The sequence below is a fragment of the Helicoverpa zea genome, chromosome 8 (genome assembly GCF_022581195.2).
Source record: "Helicoverpa zea isolate HzStark_Cry1AcR chromosome 8, ilHelZeax1.1, whole genome shotgun sequence".
Lineage (NCBI taxonomy): Eukaryota > Metazoa > Arthropoda > Insecta > Lepidoptera > Noctuidae > Helicoverpa > Helicoverpa zea.
Window position 1 is genome coordinate 5,289,400 of NC_061459.1, and position 22,108 is coordinate 5,311,507.

Here is a 22,108-nt window from a genome sequence, read left to right on the forward strand (position 1 = left end):
TTACTTATTGATAATGTAAAATTTTTATTTCGGAATATTTTTTCAATCTTTCTAGTTATTTATACGAGATACGTTACTATTGGCAAATCCATCTTTATAAAATTCGAAGAAGATTTTCGTATGTTTTGGAGAAATAAGAATACTTTTTAGTTTTATATTTTGGAATTTTTTATTACTTTTTCTTTAGATATTTACACTCTCAACGACTTATTTTCTATTATAATCCAATATGTCACTTAAAAATAATAAATCACAATATAAAATCAAAGTAATGAAAATGTTTTTGTCATAATTACTTTTAGAATTTTGGTCCTTATGTTATTATTAAAGTATAATCATTCATATAAATTGCTCAAAGCTCACCTCTATTTGAGCTAAGTAGCTCTAAAGCATTTTTTCCTTTGTTATATTATAAATCGCGTCATTGGAAAATACAATTTTCCTTAACATTTTATAAATCTAACTTCATATAAACATACTAAATTTCTTATTCTATTTCGAAAAAGCCAGTCCAAAAGCCAAATAGCATTTAATAAGACTAACTTCGTAATGCGTATGTTTTCCCACATAATTTTATATACAAGCTAATATATTAAACATATATTTCTATTAGGCAGTATGTTCATGTCTGACAGTGTATTTACTATTGAGTTACCTAAACATTAGGTATGTTTTTACTCCACAACCAAATTTGTGCAAATATATATAATCTTGCATTGAAGGGTATCGCTTATCGAATGTAGTTATTTAAACATCTGTAGGTATTGTATCAAGTCTCTGAGATACTAAATCAATGTATATGTATAGGGTTCTTTAAAATACTCGTTTAGTAGTGTAACTTATGGCACCACATGCTTACAGCATATCTAATATACTATTTACAGTTAATCTAAAATATGTACATCAACACCAGATCCTAAATAGTTAAACTTATACTCTGTACGAACAATCAGGCGTATGTGATATAACAAGAAGTACAAACTATAAAAATATAAACGCAATACCTTACTAAACATGTGAGGAGACAGCACAACGTTCTGCCGGCTCTCACAGACTCATGGAAGACATTGGAGTGATTTCTTGTTCACTTTATATATAACTATTCAAAACTAAACGTGCACGTTACTTTATCAGAGTGCGGATATCCAACTTACATCTAAAAATTATATAAACTTATTCAAATTTTAAACAACACTCACTTTGTCTGCCTACGTCACCCGTACTTAAATTATAATTAACATAAACTATATAACTAAATATGAAGATATTATATCACAATTTTTAATTAAAGTTACGAGCGCTTCGATAATGAATTAGTCTAGTCGAAATATTAAGTACAAATAGTGGAACTTGATGACTATTGCATGTATGTTAGTTCAGATGGTTCAAACATAGGAACGATCGCGTGATTTTATAACTAAGTGCTAACCTAAACATCTTAAGCATGGATCACATTGTTTTTTGATTTTTGTTTAGCAATAATCCGAAATGGTCTCGCATAGTACTTCTAAGTTAACATATTATGACTGGAAGTGACTATGATACGAAATTAAATTAAAATTTATAACACTTATCACAATATTTTATAAACTAATATGTAAGGAACAAAGGTAATAAATCAATTTGCTTACTTACATAAGTTTAAAAGTGCAATACCAAAACAAAAAATATACAGCCCCTTGCCTACATTATTACCTATTTTATTTATCATGTAAATATTATTTGCAGATGCTCGGCTAATTTTATACATAGTTCTGACTCCGTAGTGTTTCATAAATATTATATGTGTAAATGTACGTAATATTAGTTTTTACAATACACAAGCGTAATTTATTGCCTTCCCCCGATACAATAACACAAATCTGATGTCATTCAGTTATCCCAGCTTGAATTTCGCAAACCAAAATGTAAAAAAATAATAATTTGAACTTCTAAACGATTGATGGAATTTAGTAAAAGTTAAAGGTATTGTACCTTGGCTTACTTTTACCATCAGTGATTGCATCAGCTGATTAAAATCTTACTGACAAAAGTTATATACTTGCATAAAAGTACTATATAATAATTACAAATTAACTGAAGGATTGAGTCAGTTCCTGTTATAAAAAAAGAAAAAAATGTGAAGCTAACTTTGGTCCCATACGAACATGTAACAAGGTAATGACTATTTGTAACAGCTATTTTATTGGCAAACTATTACAGTTTATTAGAGCGCACTCGGCAGGTGAAATTGAAGCTTAAATTATTAAGAGGTAGATTGTAATTTCAAGAACCGTAAAAACTAGAACTGAAAGTTTTATCTAAAGTAAACTCGTTCAATGCAAAACAGTTTTAGTGAACGCACAGACTAGAGGCAAATTACAAGTAGCACGCAGGGCTTACACTTATTTTATTATGTATGCGCAAGTTGCGATTAGTAAGATACGTACAAAATTACCTACGTTAGAGACATATGATTGTCAGTCTTGGGTTCAGTCCTTGATCACGGGCATCTTGAACATGTTAGTTTAAAGTATTTCCGTACTGGTGCACCGTAATTAAAGCAATGGTCTCCGGAGGCCGAGGTTCAGAAGTGTACGTCGCGGACGTCGGTGGGCGTGGCGGCGTTACTGTGCGCCTTGTCCTGCGTCGGCGGCGGCGTCCAGCCCGCTGCCTCGCGCGGCTGTCCGTTTGGGACAGTGCTGCGCTCCTCTATCATGGTCTGCACCATCTCCTCGATCTGCTCAAGGCATGTCTGGAGGCAGTCCTATAACAACAACTCATCGTTAGATCACATACTTTAATTGACAATTGAAATGCTCATAGGGAACTGCATAACATCTAACAATCTGCTAGCTGAACTATAAACAGGCAACTATTTACAGGAATCTGACAAAGTATAAAATGATCTTGTTATCTATGATAGTATGTTAGTGCAATTGAGAGAAACTTACCAAATCGATGCGCGTGAGTTCGTGCAGGCGCGCCAGATGGCCGTCGAGGCCGAGGCCGCGCAGTGCCGCCGCGATGCTGCACGACGCCAGCGTGCTCGCCGAGTACAACGTGAACTCGTAGTCTGTAACAAACAAACACTCATTATATCCACTGTACACATTCTAAATCTTATTCATAAATCCGGTAACATATCAACTTCTGTTGTTACATCAATTAAAATTATCCGTTATTTCAGCGCTCTGATTATTTAATTAAACAAGCGACCGTTTGTTTATTAAAACGCAGAGGGATCAGTCGACTCGAAGGTAATTTAAATAAATTTTCCTGCAGTGCTTCCTCATTGCATTCAGAGTTTAACGTTAAAATTGAAGGTAGTTAAAGTGTAGCGCATTAGGTTTTCAAGTAGGCGAGGAGCGTAGACGGCGCGAATACGGCGATCGTCGGCCGTAGACGCTAGAGGAGTGGGGCATATCCGGCAAAAGAAATGTTCCTTTCTCTGTCTCGCAGGTTGTCAGTCTCCTGTGGAGAGTGCAGCCTCAAAGGAGCCGGCAACCGCCCTCGCGGCCGCATTCCACAGGCTCGCTCCTTCGCCTCACTTGAATATTTCTCACGGGCTTACTTTGGCAAAACCATTATACCAACATACATCATATACGTGCACACGTATGTAAGCTGATATTGAACGAACACTGCTTGTGTTTTGTATGGAATACCTACACGGACCAGAATATGAGGCAGGAAAACTGCTTAAATTGTAATAATTATCATGAAAAACAACATTTTACAAGCGGGTTGCGGGCATTACTTTGGCTCTATATATATTTATTTAGGAAACATGTATCTGCTTGTTGAACTTATTATTTCCTACTAATTACCTATCTATAAGCTAGATTTGTTAACTTGATTATAGCAAGAAGGTACGTAATCTCGTTTTTGCGTCATCATCATTACTTTACACACAATCACATCTATGAATGTAACTAATTGTACATGTTTGAACGCGTTTTCTCCCAACAGACTTGGCTATCATTAACAACTAAATCATTTGATTAACAAATATATTAAGTCGTTAATTTTAATTAATGACTCCTTTTCCTACTTATGAATCTATTACTTAAATTTAAAAAATTATACTATTGGGAAAATTACCTAAAAGAAATGGATTTCCCAGGGTTTTAAAAAAACAGGATAGGTACATCTCATTACCATCAAGCAAATATTTCAAAGCAGCTTATCAGTAGTTACAGTTCACCACGTATAGCTGCTTCACTTGATAATGTAGCAGGAAAATCTGCTGGCTGACCTTGTCAAAGCATGGTAAGAACAAACCGACCGAATGATGGATACCAACACCGCTTTTAAATACATATAAAAGAAAATATTTTTGCCTAAATGAGAATTTAAAATTGTATATCTTCCCACGCTATTATAAGCGTGAGATAAGAAGCTCAGCATGGAACCACAAATGCCCACTAACTCGAAGACGCAAAACAATACGAGTGAAGTCTACAAGGGCCCTCCATTCATCATTAAGTAGACTCCATTATACCAACCAATGTATGGATATCGAACACTCTTTCAGCTCATTTAAAAGATTTATTTTCATTTTTTTTAATTTGCATGTCGGCATACCCGAGATAAAGGGAACGGGCAGAGGGAACGAATAAAAAGAGAGAGATGAAACTACGAAAGCGGCCGCTCACTCGAGGTATTTGCATAATCTGATGTTAATCAAACAGCGCATTACCCAGTGCGCGTCCGCGCCGGCCGACCGCTGCCGACCCTGCCGAGGAGTCCCTTTGTCACGAGCGCATCAACAGCCACTGCCGAATGTGAGCCCTCGCTACCTAGACGCCTAGTGCGCCGGAGTGCGCTCGCTACAGGACACACACGCAGCGGAAGCGAGGCCGTCCTTATTAGTCGTGACGCGACTGCTGCATCACGAGCTAATAACACTAATGTACACTTTCTAGAGGAAGTAGCACAGCGTCGGTCAGCACTTTGGTGTGTATGTAAATTAATAAAATTGTGTTCAGTGTCGCCCCTCGTAGACAGGCCGAAGCCAAGTACGGCCTGTCTACGCACGGTGATACTTCCGTTTCTCGATTCCATATCACTTGTTAAAGTTCGTTGTACGGAGAGTGTTGTTAATTATTCCTAAGTTAAATTTATAGTCCTTTGGCATCCTGACAGCTTATTGTGTTGAGAGCATCCGACTTTTGTTTACCTACGATTAATGATGATAGCAATGACATAACAATTATATTGCTGCCCTTGAAAATGAAGTACCAACCTGCGTATAGTAGGTGTTGTCGGTACAGGTAGCAGCTACACGTAATAGTCGATTCGTGAGGTGAACGATCCGACAAGGCCGAACTACGTAGATGTCTATTCGTTTAAAAGTGGGTTGAGAAGATCGCTCAAAATTATTACGAGATAGTCAATTCTGACTCGACACTAGCGTGTTCGTCCATATGCCAATTTATTTGAGGATTTAATCGATTATTTTGTAATCGAGCATCACAAGTCCGGAGATAGTAGACGCGGCATTCATTGGGCACCGGAACAAATACCGCGCGGCCCCCGCGACATCGGCGGCGGTAACGATTGCTATCCGATGCGAAGCGCTCACACATGTCAAAGAAAACGTCCGACGCAGATAAGATACCTGTCTCACGCAATGTAGGCCGGCATCACACCTCGCACTCTAACCTATGTGAGAATAGCTATGTCTTAACTACACCTATATAGGCCTGCAAAATTACTCTGGATGGACGACGGCGCGACGAGACAACACTTGTTAAAAACAAAATATGTATAAGTTATCATCATCATTGGTAGAGGCCGGCGAGAGTTGTCAGCATTAAAATAACCCATTACAAATTTAATATCCCGACGAGTTATGATTCCAGAGTAAATTGTGCCATTCAAATAATGATACATAATGCGGGTTCGCTCGATACCGCGAAACGTCAAGTCTAGGCGATCTCGCCGCTGCTGCCTGGAGGGTAGTACACGCTACACATATACGCACCTCACACATACGACCTTTATATAGAAACAAAACCTTGGTATTATTATTCTCAATCCATCAAAGATAATGGGCCTTTTGTAGTTTTCATTTTATGATGACATGAATATCGCGGTAATCTTCAATTAGCTCGAAGATACAAGATCATCAATATTTCATAAATGGAAATTCGTAGTTGCGCACTCGGTTGGCTACATTAGCGGTGGAGATTTCATTCGCCTTGGACTCACAAGTGAGAGATGATATCCGAGAAGCAAGTGAAATAAAAGAGCTGGAGCGTGAACTTCTTGAACAAAAAACAATACGACAGCGGCGGCGAACAACAAAAACCGTTGCACAAAAACATATGATCCCATGAGGGTAGCGGGGCGAGCGCGCGGCGCGGGGGCCGAGTCCCGAGGCGTGCTGGAATGCGCTCAGGCGAGCCGCGTGGGAGGCGCCGGCGCGGCCGCTGCCAGGACACACACAGCCGCTCGAGCCGCGCTCTGCCCTCACTGTAAACAAACCTATTCACATCTCTCTGCTAGCCGCCAGCGAATGATAACCATCTTTTCTACTAATAAATTGACCTACACCGTAACCTAAACATTCTACACCTAATAAATAACTATTAAATATCCAGTTTCCTACTAAATCCTCTCGAATATTCATGCATTAGTTCTTTTTATTCTTAAGGTTAATAACAACATTTCTTAGGGTGTTTCTTAGCTAATGGTATTAGAACCATTACCGTGTTGCATCTAATTTATTATTATAACATTGAATTTTGTAATAGCAAAGAGGCCATGATTAACAATGTTCATATATAATTTATCTACAGTGATAAAACTGAGACGTTTGATACCAATGAAAAGACATTAACAATCCACGTCATTATAGAAGACGCTGATAGCGTAAAGTTGAGTAATAAAATAAAAAAATATATGGAAAATAGAGTATTGAAGTAAAGGTTCAGTGACATGTGTCCATAGACCAACGCGGTCCGCAGCGCAAGACGACATTGTCGTGACATGACGTGGTATCTAGATGCTAATTACCGTCTGCCGTTGCTAACAAAACGTTATATTCTCATTCAAGCGAGATGTCTATGCAACACATGATACCGACACAGCCTGATAATATGCCAACTACTAAACAATAACTATTTTCGCATAAATCCGTGTCAGACTATCTGCGTAGTCGTCTTCTCCCTGTTTTAAATAATCAGGATTTGGTACGTGAACCTTCTGTTCGTGTATTTTATGTGGATTGGTTTTGACGGCCAAGAATCAGCTGACATCATCCCTACGAACACGGCTATTTTTAAGTTGGGTGTAAGTAACCGTGAGTTTTTATAGTCTGACGTTTTGGGTATCGTATCGAGTCGGCAAGCGTATGTTTTATATAGATGATAAGGTATATCATATTGTACTGCTGCTACAGTTCCAGGGTGTATAGTGATACGTACCTCTGGCGGCGAGCGAGATGAAGGTCTGCGCGTGTCTGTGCACCATCTCCGTGTTGACGAGACCCCGCAGCGGCAGCCGCGACAACAGCAGCGGTAGGAAGTCGTGCGCTGTCACTCCCGCCACGTCCCACTTTAGCTTCGACAGCACCAGCAGCTCCCAGCTCTGTTGCCAACGAAATATTACATTAAGTAGGTAGTACATTTCAAAAAAATATAGATTTAGCAGTTAAAAACCAGAAAGGTCAATATCCATACAGTTGGATAATAAATAGCATTCCTGTCGCCACATCCGCCACTATAATCACTAACACGCCGAGTTTCGCTCGACTTCCCGGAACGGCGCGTAGGTAGTCCCCGGAGCTGGGTTGTGCAATCACAATATGAACAATGTTACCGTTTTAGTACATGTTTTGTTTAGTCTCATTCCAAAACAAAGTATGTAAAGTATACCTAGTCGACATGTTCAGAAAACACTTCGTCGTGGGTTCAGACGAAACGTATATAGTTGAAAATACTTAGGTATATCTGTATAAACTCAAATCAAAGAAATTTCTTTGATCTGAGTGTATAAACTTATATTCTGGGTTAACCTCTACTTATTGTTTCCAAGTTGTTTTAAATTCTTAAACGTATATCTGAGTATTTTTATCGAATTGTGCAAGCATGATGCAAGAGACTGCTCTGATATCGCTGCTTAGGTTACGAAGACCCAAAATAGAGCTCTAATGTAGAACGTAGTGTCTAACAAAACAAATGGCAAATCAAAGACGACAAACCTGTTCAACTTTATCAAGTTGTTATCTTTCGAGAACCAAACAGCAGTTGACCTACATAAAAATTAACTTTGTATGAAGCTCTTGTTTAAAGTATGATCTTTTCTCGCATTCACGCAATTTTTAAAGAATTGGTAACAGCACAGCTTATCCCTATATCTGAATGTGTCGTTTTATGAATAAGTTGATTATTTTGTGTACGTATACACTCGTACATGTACGAGTTGCATGTCCGTTGACAGATAATACTCGATGTTTACTTAACTCAATCGGCGGGGTCGACCGCGGCGGCACGGCTGTTACCTCTCATTCAGCCGAATATGCTCCTCATACCGATGAGTTTAGAGTTGGCAATTGTTCGGCAAGGGAACGATGTTAGGGCATATAGATTCTCCGCATATCATGTTTATGAATGAATGAAGTATCATCACTGGAAGTCGAATTAAATCGGTACTGTCCCTGTGTGTGTTTGTGAGAACGCCGCACGACGATACAATGATACTATCAGATTTAATAAATAAGTATGAATAAGAACTTTTGCCAATGAACAACAATATTTATAAACGGTTTGACACAGAAGCTAAAAAGAGTAGGTGAGTAAAAGCGGCTAACCACGCCAGTATGCGGGTCGACCGCGAAATGAGAAGATTCGCTTTATCGTACGACTCACGGATGGTTGAAAAGCTCTTACAAGACAATGCATTCATAAAACGTTCACCGCAAATGTAGGCGACCCGACGGATGTACATCTAAGAGACGTTGTTATAAAAGATGTTTTGATATTTGTTTTTTTCAAGAGCCCCTATCAGCTGATCTCATAAATTAGCCAAGGTACAGGAGTGAGTGCTCAGAGCAGGGAGCGGCGCGGCTGTGAGTGCGCAGTGCGCACACATCTCGCATGTGTGGAGTCGGTCCACCCGAGACGGATGGAATGCAGCTCGTAAAGTTGCAAGCGAGTGTTCATTAGAGTGGAGGAGGCCGGGCGGCGGGCCGGGTGCGGCGGCCGCAGCAGTTATCGAACCACGTTACAGCCAATAAAGCGAGCTATGCAAACAGCCCTCGTTGCCCGCAACACACTCGCTGAATTCCACACTCGGTTCCCATGCTTTATCCAATTTCATCGAACGGTGTGACTGCGCCGCTATTAGAATCAAACAATGAGCTCGGTGTCGCGTGGCCACTAAGCTCATGAGACTAAACAACTTCGGAATTTTCTAGATGCGGATGGGAACATGCAGGCTTACCGGATATTAAGTTATTTTGGACTTAGGAATGTAAATATGTGTACTATCAAATGCAGATTCCAACAATGAGGCTTTAGTTTTGAACTTAGAATATGTCTTCAGCCGGTTCGCCGTTAGATTATTAATACTAAACCTAATTGGAGACAGTCATCGATGAAAACCTCAGGAGTGCAGTATTGAATACAAAATTTGCTGTGAGCGTACAAAACGTGCTAGGCATGTACGATATCGCAATTCTTACGTAAGACATTATAACCATCAGCGCATTCCTGTAAAATGATTATATTGACAGTTATGAGCCCCGCCGTATGTATTAAACGATAAGGTGACTGTGTCCAACGTCTTAAACATGATATAAGTATGTACATAATAATTAATAATTCGAAGATTCTTCTACAACATTCAATTTCGGAGTGTTGTCCATAACTCGGGCAAGGGGCTTGCGTGCCTAGAACTGGTGACGGGTTGAGGCAGCACAATGGGTATGGGACCCGTCTCCCAAGCCGCGGTCCTTACGGCGTTATTTCTAACCACAAATTTTCATTTTTTACACTCAATGCCATAGCCCGCATAGGACCAGTTGTTCAACAACCACCCATTGGAATTTTATTACCGTTGAAGGTACCTTTTAGTGGCAAATTGTATACTAATAATAACTGCTGTTTAAACTATGGTCTTTGTGAATTAAGATCGCTGATCGAGAGCTGAGGTAGGTTGCAGTTTGTTGACATTAGCGCAGCAAGTAGACGGGAAACTTGTGGTGCACAATCTCGATAAAGTAGCAATAGTTTGAAGTAAGTAACGTATGGGCGTGATGTTATTAAGCGCGCTAAGTGACACAATTTTCTAACGAGCAGTCGCCAGCGGCAGCGTGGCGGGCGCTGCACCTTCACTTGTGTGCACTGAGGTTATCGTGCACACGCGCTCGTTAACACCATTTCTGTTCTAGCCTAGGTGTCATACAACATATGCAGTTATCTTTGACTGACTGAGTGCTCTCCGAACGCAATGTTAAGGAATCGGCGGCCGTCGACCAAAAGAAACAAAGGGAAACCGATCGGAAAGGGCCTCATGGAGTTTCCGAGCCGAGTGGAATGCGACTGGTTCTCCGACTTTTCAATAGCTGGGTAAATCAACTTTTTGGACACAAACGATACGAGTCGTTTTACCAATCGATATGCAGACATGTCGTCACGCATAATACAGAAAATAAAACAGATATCAATAACAATTCCAGTTGTTTCTTTGTTGCGGTGTTAGGTTCACAGTGATGTCGAAAATATAAATATTTCAAGGATTTATTTCATAGATCACATATTTCATAGATAGATAGATTATAGATAGATAGATTTCACAGGACATATTTCATAGATCATACCAAAGTTTGTATGTTGTTCGTAAGGTTCGATGCCAAGATGACCGCTTCATCATGTTCTTCGGGTTACCTTCAACATTTCAGGTGGTATTTGGGCTGAACGCGTCAAATGTAAGGAGAGAGATTTTTAAATGATTGATGATTTATTTCAATTGTTACATAAAACTTATATGCAGTAGGTTACCTACGTAATGACATAAATGGTGTTGCATTATTCGAGTCGCACTGCAATACACCAGTTGTGTACACATACACGAATGTGCTCGGTGTATATGATATATTGGTAGTTACATAGGCAGTGCACACAAGTAGTCGTTTTGTTCTGTCGCATTAGTTCGCGGGGGAAGTTTCATTTGCACCGGAAACAAGCAGCGGCGCGCCGTGAGATCGGCAAACAACGCGCGCTCGTGCTAATATGCTCATTCCTCATATTCTAAACAATAATTTCCTTTAAAAGATTATTGCATTCCCAGATTTATTATTAGAACTTTAAATAGGGTAACCCCTCATAGCTAGGACTCTTTCATATAGTTCGGAATGTGCGCCGACCAAACATGCATTAAGAAGTTTATGATATCGAACTTGATTGTGCTTGTAATAGTTCTCATTAAAGTTAAATTTTAACCGTAAACGCAATATTGAATAGTCTTTTGACAAACTGGCACCGCGGTCGTAAACTTATGCTTCAATTATAATAAACGTTTACAGTGGTAGTGTGGATGTGAGAACGCGCAGGTTTTATGGGCGAGCGCTGAGCGGCGGCGCTCGACCGCGAGAACCCCGCATTATACCCGCTCGGAGGCCAGGACGTGCTCTTTTTGCTCCAGCCTGTGCGCCCGCGCCGCCCAACCGCCAACAACCTCAACAATCAAATCTAACCGATTGTTCACCCACACCGCCGCGACACACACATACTCTCTAGTCTACTCATCTGTCCGACATTCACACAATCGCACATGGAAAAAATTACAGGTTAACACTCTTGCTTATACCGCGTTAACTTAGATTTAGATAAAAACTTAATTAATTGGCGCAGACTTCTATTTGCTACACTTGGATGACTGGTTATTTATAAGATGAGCATATTTTTAGTAGGTACTGTACGAGTGTATGATGTGCAAAAACCGTTATTCCGATAATGTGCGAAAGATTCCAAAGACTTGATAAACCAATGATTATGTTTTAAATTGCAATCGGTCGTTTTTTCTTTATCGAAACGAGCATTATCAGGAAAATATTAATGTTTGTCTGAATTGGAGCATCTACGATTATTCGTAGCGTAGCGAGTCTACGAAATTGCTACGAAACCAATTTTACCTGACTACGTTTTGGTCGACCTATGTTACACAAAATTAAAGAATCTTCAAATAACATTTTAAAGGGTATGATTTAAGCTGTCACCAATTTAATTCATTTTGTGTTTCTTAAATAATAGGGTTTGCCCTCAAAATAGTAGATTTGTCACCAAATGTAGTCACCAAACAATATAAAATCATTTCCACAATAAATTACCGAAAATCATGGAGATATGGGGTCAAGTACCAAATAAATGATTTTGTATGTATTATAATAGGTTTGTCCTAATAGTATTTAAGCAAACTAATTTAAAGAGATCACCAATAAATCATATATTATATCACTAGAAAATTTCATGAAGGTCTAAAAATGTAGGGTGGTCGTCATCATCATTTCAACCAAAAGAGTCTACTACTTAACTGGCCATGTGCCTCCCCCCAAGGGCTTTAGTTTCCACAGGTAGTATAAATATATTTAAATTAAATTTCTAGCTGAATAGTAAATAAAACAATTAATCAAAGTCAAAATAATCAATATTTATTGTTAAAAATCTCACTGCCCGCGCCCCGCATCGTATGATCGTACCTACAACCAACCTACAACCCATTCGTTGAGGCCCGAAAGCGCGCCAATTTGTCTCCCTTCCCTTCCTCTTCCCTTTGAACATATTTTTATTAAAATTATAAACTGATGTATGAAATTGGTAACGAATACAATATTTTAATAACTGAACGAAATAAAATGTAACTACTGTATTGGTGACAAAATAACAAATAAAAAGGAGTCGCAGTCAGGGATCGATTAATCGATTTATTTGGTGACAGATCTACCATTTTGAGCACCAAGCTATTATTTAAGTAATAAAACTATTATTATAAGAACGAAGTTTATATTCATGTAATGCACTACAATTTTATTGGTAATCCATCTCATATTTTACACATTATATTAACAATAATTTGCTAATTCATACCTGGGAACACTCTTTGTTTATCTGAGAACGAAAATATTTCGTGGCGATAGATCTATTTATTAGGTGATACAACTTGATGACAAATATAAATTTTGGTGACAAAAAATATAGTTCCCCATTTTAAATACTTAATAATATTATGTCATTGACCTATTTGGTATGTTATTCAAATTAGTGACGTGTTAAAATTAAAATTAGTGAATATGGCTACGGCTATGTAATGGCTATGGTGGGTCCGACAGAAATGTGTACCATTTCATGTTATATTTACCAAGAATTTGATGATTACCCGTTACAGGCAATTATCATAAACAATTTATTTATTATTGATATCGATACTAAGACGCGATACCGGCGTCTAACTGGTTGGCATGAGCAGCATGACTCAGTGCATTAGCATAACGCGTATATTGCAGATGAACACTTGCGAGTCCCACTCACGACTGACGTGTAAAAAATTCAATCGTGAAAAATTAAAAATACCTAGTCAATTTGAACGTGCGATCCATTTACGAGCGTGTTGTCGATCCAGAGCAGTTTCGTGAGATGAGATTAGGCGAGCGCGATCGCGACTTGCACCGCGGCGCGTGAGAAAAAATAAGCCGCGTGCTTCGCCTGTAATTGGTCTGATTGAAACGCGAGCCTCGTTCGGCAGTTGTTCCGAGAAGCCGCCGGCTCGTTAGGGGACACTGTCCGCAGGGCAGCCCTCTCCCAGACCGCGACCTGTCGCATTCCACGACCACCGCTCGCCATACGCACCTACGGTATGTCGTATAATTACAATCATTTCGTATGGCCGCTTACCAGCGCCCTAATTTAGAGCAGTCGTTGCTACCCAGTGCAGTAGATACCTACATTATGTTAAGTACTTCGCTACGAATAAATCAATAACTTATTAATACCCGATTGTGAAATTGCCGTTACTAAATACTGGTACAAACGACAAGCGCAAAGCGCGGAATGCACTTGCATCGCAGGCAGAACGAGTCGTGTATTGTGACGCGCGAAAATGTGGTGTGCACTTATTATCTACGGGACGAGCGGCGACGGACGGGGCCCCGGCGGGTGGCCGCCGCGCCCGAAATGCAGCACAGCCAACACGTAATACGTTATATTAAATGCAAATACCTACATCAAATAACACCGCTCAGCTACTATTACTGGGAATCTGCCCAACGCCTGGCGCCATGCTAAACTTTACTATTCGTAATGTAACGGTACTGAAATATTGAAATAGATAAGCAAAACAAACCTAAATGCCAATGCCCTTTATTAAGATTAGGAAAGTTGTCCACGTGAGTACCATGTTGCCAGACACTGCACAAGACCACTATGAGTAATGGTGCGCTGCGAGAACGGAACAAGCTGTGTCAGTGTCGCCGGGATAACAATCAAAACGTAATGAGTTAGGTACTCTAAATATAATAGGTACCTACCCATGTTCTAAAGAATTCACAATGTTATCCTAAATATATAAACCTACAAGTACAGTACAAAATCTGATTCACCCTACCTCGAACTTGAATAAAAAAATAATTTAGTAAGAAATTCACATAACATTAATATTTCTGTAATACGGATGATCGAACAACATTTTAAGGTTTAATACCTTTTATTTTATAGAATAATAACTACCAAGGCAACGATAAACAATACAAGGAAAAGTTTATTAAAGTTATTGTCCCTATACAGAATATCAATAATCCGGGAACAGTATCTACATAATACATTACACGGATGAGGCTCGAACTTGACCTTTTTATTTATATTTTAATTTAAAGGCGAGTGCGGCTATTTTTAGGAACAGTTATAAATACCACCGTGTTCTGTTTAGTCACTGATGTTTTCTATAAACGCTACAATCTCATATCATGTATTTTTAGTTGTAGCAGTCACCATACGAAGAGAATAGGTGATTCGCCTGGAGAGGCGACGTGGCAAGTAGAACACGTGGTGAGATAAATCTCATCACAAAGTCGGCGTAGCGCCTAGAGTCGATCACTCCATAGATATAATTAATGTTCCGACATAAAACTGAAATTCCAATCTCTCGCGGATGTTCAGAGCGCGAATGATTTAGAAATCAGCCGAGTGAACGACACGAAAGCACCTAGCAGAGCTAACTGCAAAATTAGTGCATTCGCGTGCGCAATGCAAAAACTCAGCCACACGAAACTGCATTATTAATGAGATCAGCTGTTTCCCGAGACGAAGAAAGTTAATTAAATCTTCATATTACTTCATATGGCAGTGCGCGGAACGCCAGGCGCATACTCCGTGTGCTATTGATGTAATTAACAGTACGCAACCAATGAATTGATTGAATCGCTGATGACACTGGCAGTGTTGCACGACGTACCTATTTCATTGTGCTTACGCGATATGTCTTTGGACATAGGTGTAGGATTAACGGCAGAAGTAGGTAGCTACTTACGCATAGGTCGGTGAGTGTGATGCTGTTGGCGGTGTAGAAGACCAGCAGCTCGGCGGGCAGCGCGCGGGAGCCGGGCTCGCGCAGCTTGGACGCCAGCAGCAGGCACGCCGTGCCCAACAGCTGCACTTGACTCTTGCTGACCGCACAAGTGCTCAGGAACCGATCCAGATACGATATGGCGAGAGGAAACACTTCCTCCTGACACCCCTGGTCTTCACATACCTGAAATGAAACAATTGTTAATAAACTTTGCAAAGGAATAACTGTTTTGTTTGTTAGAAATAGTCGATACCGCACCCAGGCCTATGCTTAGTTTATCATCGGGAATTCCTGATAACCTATATATAAAATGGAAATACACACTTATTGCGATAAATACAGCGCGCGTTACTTTCCTGCAGTGCAGTTATACGTTCCTTATCAACGTTAATGGTTCCTGAACGTACTGGACTAGGGCCGGAACTGTTCGCGTTATAATGTAATACGTTGCTACCACATATTACTTCAGAGATACATTTTGTTTGGAAAATAATTGGTAATTTCAGGACCCGGAAATAACTTGTTCGTGCATATTTAATGCCACGTAAATAGGTGTATTTTTCCTTGTAATATATAACGTGATTAACATTAAGCTGTACCTACAAAACTAAAGCATAGATAACAAGAACCGAACGAGTTATTTACGTTATAAAGTTCAAAATTTACTGAAGAAAAATCAAACAGTTCCCATAACAGTAGGCAGGTACCGTAAAATGGAAAGCTGGGAAAAGCGAAAGGATGTACCCTGTTCCAAAGTAGTCATAAAGTAAGTAGTTAGAGAGTGTCATGAGAGACGGAACGGCGCGGCTGTTCCCGACATTGTTTCGCACGGTAACGCGACTCGCGAACCGGCACGGATCCAATCGTATCACAAAACGAAACATGTACTATAACGTATAACCCGCTGCATACCGCTCACACTCTCACGCTCTACCTCGCCCACAGGTAATTAACTACCTCACACGAGTATGTCCCGATTCCTGAAGCTCAATCACCAATCTGCCTGCATCTCTTTTGTTTCAACAACGCGGCCTCCGAATAGATGACCGAATAGCTGAAAAAGCTATAAGAATGCTAATAATAGTAAGTAGATGTAGGTATGCAGAGCACGGTCTTTACAACATCCTAATTGTCCAACCATAACGAGAACGAGAAAAGATTTAATGAATGGCACAGGCGAGACGACTGTCGTAGTAGGTAACTTAACTACCGAGTCAGTAATATAAATCAATAGAATTTTGTTATCTATTGAACTTTTTTACACTCTTTAAGACGGTAAACACGCGAAGCTTTCTGGTCGCTGGAAATCACCCTGTATAATACGATTCCGTGAACAATCTTTGGATCGTCATATTATAATGCTTTTTGGGTGAGCTTGATGATTAAACATAAAAGTTAATGTGAGCACGTTGGTGATGTCATTGACCTGACTAAGTGAGGATCGTTTCGGTCTGCTTGTGCTGAAACATCGGTATGCGACTAGTTTCAAGCACGAGGTAAGCCGAGGTGGCGACCGTGCCGTGCTGTGCCGCGAGGTGCATGCGGCGGCAGCGCGCGCGCACCGTGACGTCAGACCCGCCGGCCGGCTCCACCACGTGGCCACCGGCACATTCATTACTTTAATACCTCATCTAAACACTAATTGGTTCTACTAGTAAGCACGACTGAACTACAGAACATAACTATTACGATATGCGTAACATAAAACAATAAAAAAAATCTACCAACTACCAGTTAAATTCTACTAACTAAATAAGCAAAGATCATAATAAATTACACGTCATGTAGGCCACTGAATATGAACAATGACGTTGGTGTGTGCGCTAGTAATTATTTATATTGTACATATACGAGCAAAAGATAAGTGCGCAGCGGAGCGTCAGCTGTGTGCGTGTCAAAATCAGCTGATTATTCAAATAGAACGAGCGGAGTCGCATCGGTCGGCGACCGCGCCCGCCCGCGCTGCCGGGGCCCCTCGCGCACTGCGCACGCTACGCCACCAGTTACTTGCTCGAGTAGTACCGACTTGATGCTTACTCATTCATATAACTATACCTAATCTTCAACTTTTGACAAACCATCATTCGTGTGCTCGAGATATTTACGACAAACAAGTTGATAATGATTGTTATTCTTATAAGATTCTAACATGTGGAACAAAACAGTAATCAGCTGATCGTGTAAACAAAGTCATAACATCCAGCATTGAAACAGCTGAGTAATATGTCGAGGTTTTCGTAATCACCATCCTGTAACAACACAAGTGCAACACTCTTCCACCAATCTAGGTTGGAGTAACGTCCCCGCGGAGCCGAAGAGTCACAGGAGCGCGAGGGGGCCCGTCAGCAGACAGTGGCGAGAGCATACGAGAGCCACTGGTGCCGCCGGCGACGGCAGGGAGTACCTACACGTGGCCGGAAAACGAGACAAAATGGCGATCGTTCGGGTTGCGCGATCCGCGGATGGAGCGGTGTGGGTGCGGCATGCGGCGCGGGTGCGCTCACCTCTAGCATCCACTCGGCGACGAGGCGGCGCATGTGCGGCGTGACCTCGGCCTGCACGGTGCCAAAGTAGTTGGCGGTGACGGCGTAGCGCTCCTCGGTCCGCAGCAGGTTGTCGAGCACGCGGCGCCGCAGCAGCACCGGGTCGGGCGCGGCGGCCCGGTGCGCGCGGCCTGCTGGCGGCCGCACGCTGTCTCCGCTCTCGGGGCTCACGCGCTCCGCGCACAGCAGCTCCATGTTACACCGCACTGCGGCTTATTGACAGCTCGCGTCGCGGCCGGTCTCGGCGTATTGTGGCGGACAGCTGATCGTGCGCGAGCGGCCGGCGTGGAGTGATGCGCGTTGCGTTGCGACGACGGCGAGTGCCCGAGTCGCAGTGAGCAGCCGGTAAGCGCCTCGCCGCCGAACATATGATCGGCGCGGTGCGGGGGGCGGGGCGGGGCCCGTGAGGCCCGCACGCAGGTTTCTCCCATTCGACGTTCAAATAATAATACATAACATGTTTTCTTGCTCGCTCACGCTTTGAAGAACTTCTCACTCAGTCTCGATTCTTGCTTCTCATTCTAGTAGATACGTACCTACTAACTTACAATATAAGATGAATTCCACGGATTGAATACGTATACCTACATAATGGAATAGTCAAAGATGTAGATGGGATGATGACATGGAACACTTGTATTTCTTTCAAAAAGTTTACATTTGAATGTAAACTTTAGGTACCTACCTATCTGACGTAATATGAATATGAGGCATTCAGTGTTTACATGAGTGCAGCAATGTAATTGCCGGCTTGAGGCCGGTGCCGGTGGGGCGGGCGCAGGCGGCCACTGAACTTTCCACAGCACCGAGGCTAGGGCGGCTGCGAGTCTGTGACCACGGCACGACGGCACGGCCAGCCTTCATGCTGGCCTCACGTCCGTCTGCTCATCATAATAATAAAACAGATTTGTTTGTTGACATCACATGATCAGCGATCTGTCTGTGAATTCTCGATAACTCGGTTGACCCTTATTTATTTTTTGGAAATGACCTACCTTACAAGATCTGGTGAAGGTTTCTATGTACCTACACATATGCGAGATTTCCAAGTTTCATCAGAATGATTTACTATCATCATCATAGGTATCAGTTTAGCAGTTTTGGTGAGAAAGCGCGACAGACGGAAATATTTACAATCACCTTTATAATTAGTGTTAGATCGACAGGATAGTAAGTACCTAATTTATTATGATCAATATGTACCTAATTAAGTAAGTAGCAATTGTAAGGTGGTTTATCCACGGTTTTATTTAGGTACAATCTAGATTTACTTGCATTCAAAGATTTTTGTTTCCCAGCAGAGATTCAATGCAGAAGAATTTATAAACAATTTTCATATTCGGAATTGCTTTTCCTATCAGAGACTCTGGTGGGAGTGACTTATTTTAGAAATTATTTACATACATATTGCTAAAGCCGTGTAAGTCGAATAAATAAATAAAATACATACTGTACTTACTTATACTACTATTATCGGTTATGACCGTTGAGACTGACACCATTTTCATTGTAATTCGGGGAAATCCCTTTACTCCCAGCGAGGACAGCGCGCCAGCAAGGATCCGAACCACACCCGATCTTAGTTATCAAAAGCTTACTAAGTAATGCGACTTTTCTTACCTTTCTCACTAATATCTATTCAACATTATACCTAACCAACTTTCACAAAGGAAAATGCTTTACTCATTGACAAGAAATTAATGATTCAACGCTGGAAAATCATATACCTAATTGGTTTTATTCTCGTTTTAAAGTTTTGCTAAAAGGTTTAGCATACCTAGATTACTTTACTTGCCTGATGGTTTATACGTGTATCGCTGTTCAGGTGTATGTTTCATTAAGATCTACATAACTTCATTCATTGGATATTCCGAATGGTTGTTTTTGCAACCCTAAACATTCAATATTTCTTTAAGAAATTGCCTGTTGTAATATTTCCGCAATATCTTAAAAATCTAAAATAAATACAATTATAACAAACTGTTCACAATTTCTTGTCGTTTTTAGATGGATACTACTTTAATTTAAATGGGTAGACAGACAGTTTATACGGAAACTATTTATAAAAGTGAGCGTTTCATGTTTCGTTTAAATGAGTTTAGGTTTCTGACCCGAAAATCGTTAGAATTTATCACAAAAAATTTAATCGATTTTACCAGTCTGGTGTGCATAAATACGAATCATAGTTTTTTAACTAAGTATCATAAAACATGAAGAATTCGATAAAGCCTTACTATATAGCGCATATTGGTTAACTTCCAATAAAGTAAGAAAGACACAAAAAGTTTGTTATGCTTACGAAACACACGAGTATGTAGATGAAAACTTACAAGTGCTCTGGACTTGCGTGTATCGTGAAAATTGAGCGGAAAACGCGACCAAGTTAGCCGGGTCTACTTCGTAGCTCTTGTCATCGACAGCAGGAATGGAGCTCTCTATGAAAACTACAAAGGTACATAAGTAACTACCTATACGAGCAGTTTTCCACTTACGATATTTAAACTTCACTCTTCAGTCGAGATCGTGAATCTCCGAGGTATAAAAACCCAAACAAATCGAAAATTTTAATCGTCACGGTTTTTCGACGCACAGATTTCTTGTACTCGTGATAAAAGCTATCTATAGATACTTAGTTGAAGCAACAAAGTTCAAGTTCCAGAATGTTAATTATATTTCTTAACACATATGTATGTCCGTTGCTTGAATTATTCGCTATAACCGCCAACGTCCATTTCTCGAAGAACGTGTCTCTAATATCTCGCAGTTAATTACTGAATAAAGCTAGTGATCGATCGTCGATTTGTTCTCATTGTTGTTGAATGTCAACGGCCATATAAAAGCACTTGCTTATGGCAATAGCAGCGGGTCGATCAACTCCTTCGCGAGGTTTTTTACTAATTCAAATCTGAGGTGTGCGCAGGCGCAGGGCTCGGTTCGCACAGGAAGTACGCTATAACCGCGCGTCATTAATCACCGACTAGCCGGCTTCCTTCACTCCACTCCGCCAATATGAGGGCGACACTTTTATTGTTTCGCGTATTTTTAATTTTTATTGCAAACGCCTCGCGTTGCTTTCTTTCTGCGGTGGACACTCGACAGCTTCAGGTTTGGGACAGCTCACTCCCTTTGTGCCATATCTAAGACATAGCGATCGAATCATGAAGAGGGAGTTGCCTCTGGTGGGTAGCAATTCTTCTAGACCTTTGACCGGATACGCGCTTAGTTTCCTTACTTGTATTGAAATGAGCTTGAGCGCAAACAATGAACAGAATTCCAAAACACGGCAATAACATGGAATGCTTAGTGCGAGCGGGACATCACTGTTTCTTGGAACCACGACACTGCGTAATGGAACGCGGCAAAATGGAATGCAACCGGCACCGTTGATCGGCCAAACCGACCACTCTTTACTAAAAGTTATAAGTACCTAACTAAGGAATGTCTTCTTCATATTACACATACCTACCTACATATTGCCTAGGAAGTCATGTTCTACTAGTGACAATAGATCGATTAAGCTTCTATTACATAAATACATAAATATATTCCTCTGTGATGGACAGAAATACGCTAGATAAATTGCTGTAAAAGTTATCATTAAAAAAATCGAACTATACCCTTCGCATCATTAGTCACCTGAAATGAACACTGTTGTGGTTTCATCATCAAGGAATACATACAAAGGTAGGTTAAGAAATACATAAAATTAATCAATCCACTCTACCTATAAATTACTATTTTTGTCATGTCAATGTTCATGTTTAGCTCAGTCACTTTATAATTAAGGAATTCATCCTTGGCTTCGCTGACCAATGGACTATATTTAGTGTCCAACTTTAAAAAGCTCAGGTTCCTATAACTTGTTGGGTTACACCTATAATTCGCTGTGTCAAGAATGATAAGCATCGATGGTTTAAAAAAACTCCGGCACTCTAATAACACCGTTGTGATTGAAGGAAAAGTATAAGAAACATCATACGTGGTAGAAGTAGTAGTATATTTATTAATGCAGCCATCAT

The 22,108-nt window shown here is 40.5% G+C and overlaps 1 protein-coding gene across 1 annotated transcript; it reads right to left on the reverse strand.

Moving 5' to 3' along the window:
- Positions 1-143: 143 nt before the first annotated feature.
- LOC124632534 (G1/S-specific cyclin-D3) lies at positions 144-18,457 on the reverse strand. Its single transcript, XM_047167404.1, has 5 exons — positions 18,051-18,457; positions 15,508-15,729; positions 7,413-7,575; positions 2,934-3,055; positions 144-2,746 (listed from the first exon to the last, which is right to left on the reverse strand). The coding sequence occupies exons 1-5, from the start codon at positions 18,282-18,284 to the stop codon at positions 2,567-2,569; spliced, it is 921 nt and encodes a 306-aa protein (XP_047023360.1). The 5' UTR covers positions 18,285-18,457; the 3' UTR covers positions 144-2,566.
- Positions 18,458-22,108: the final 3,651 nt, after the last annotated feature.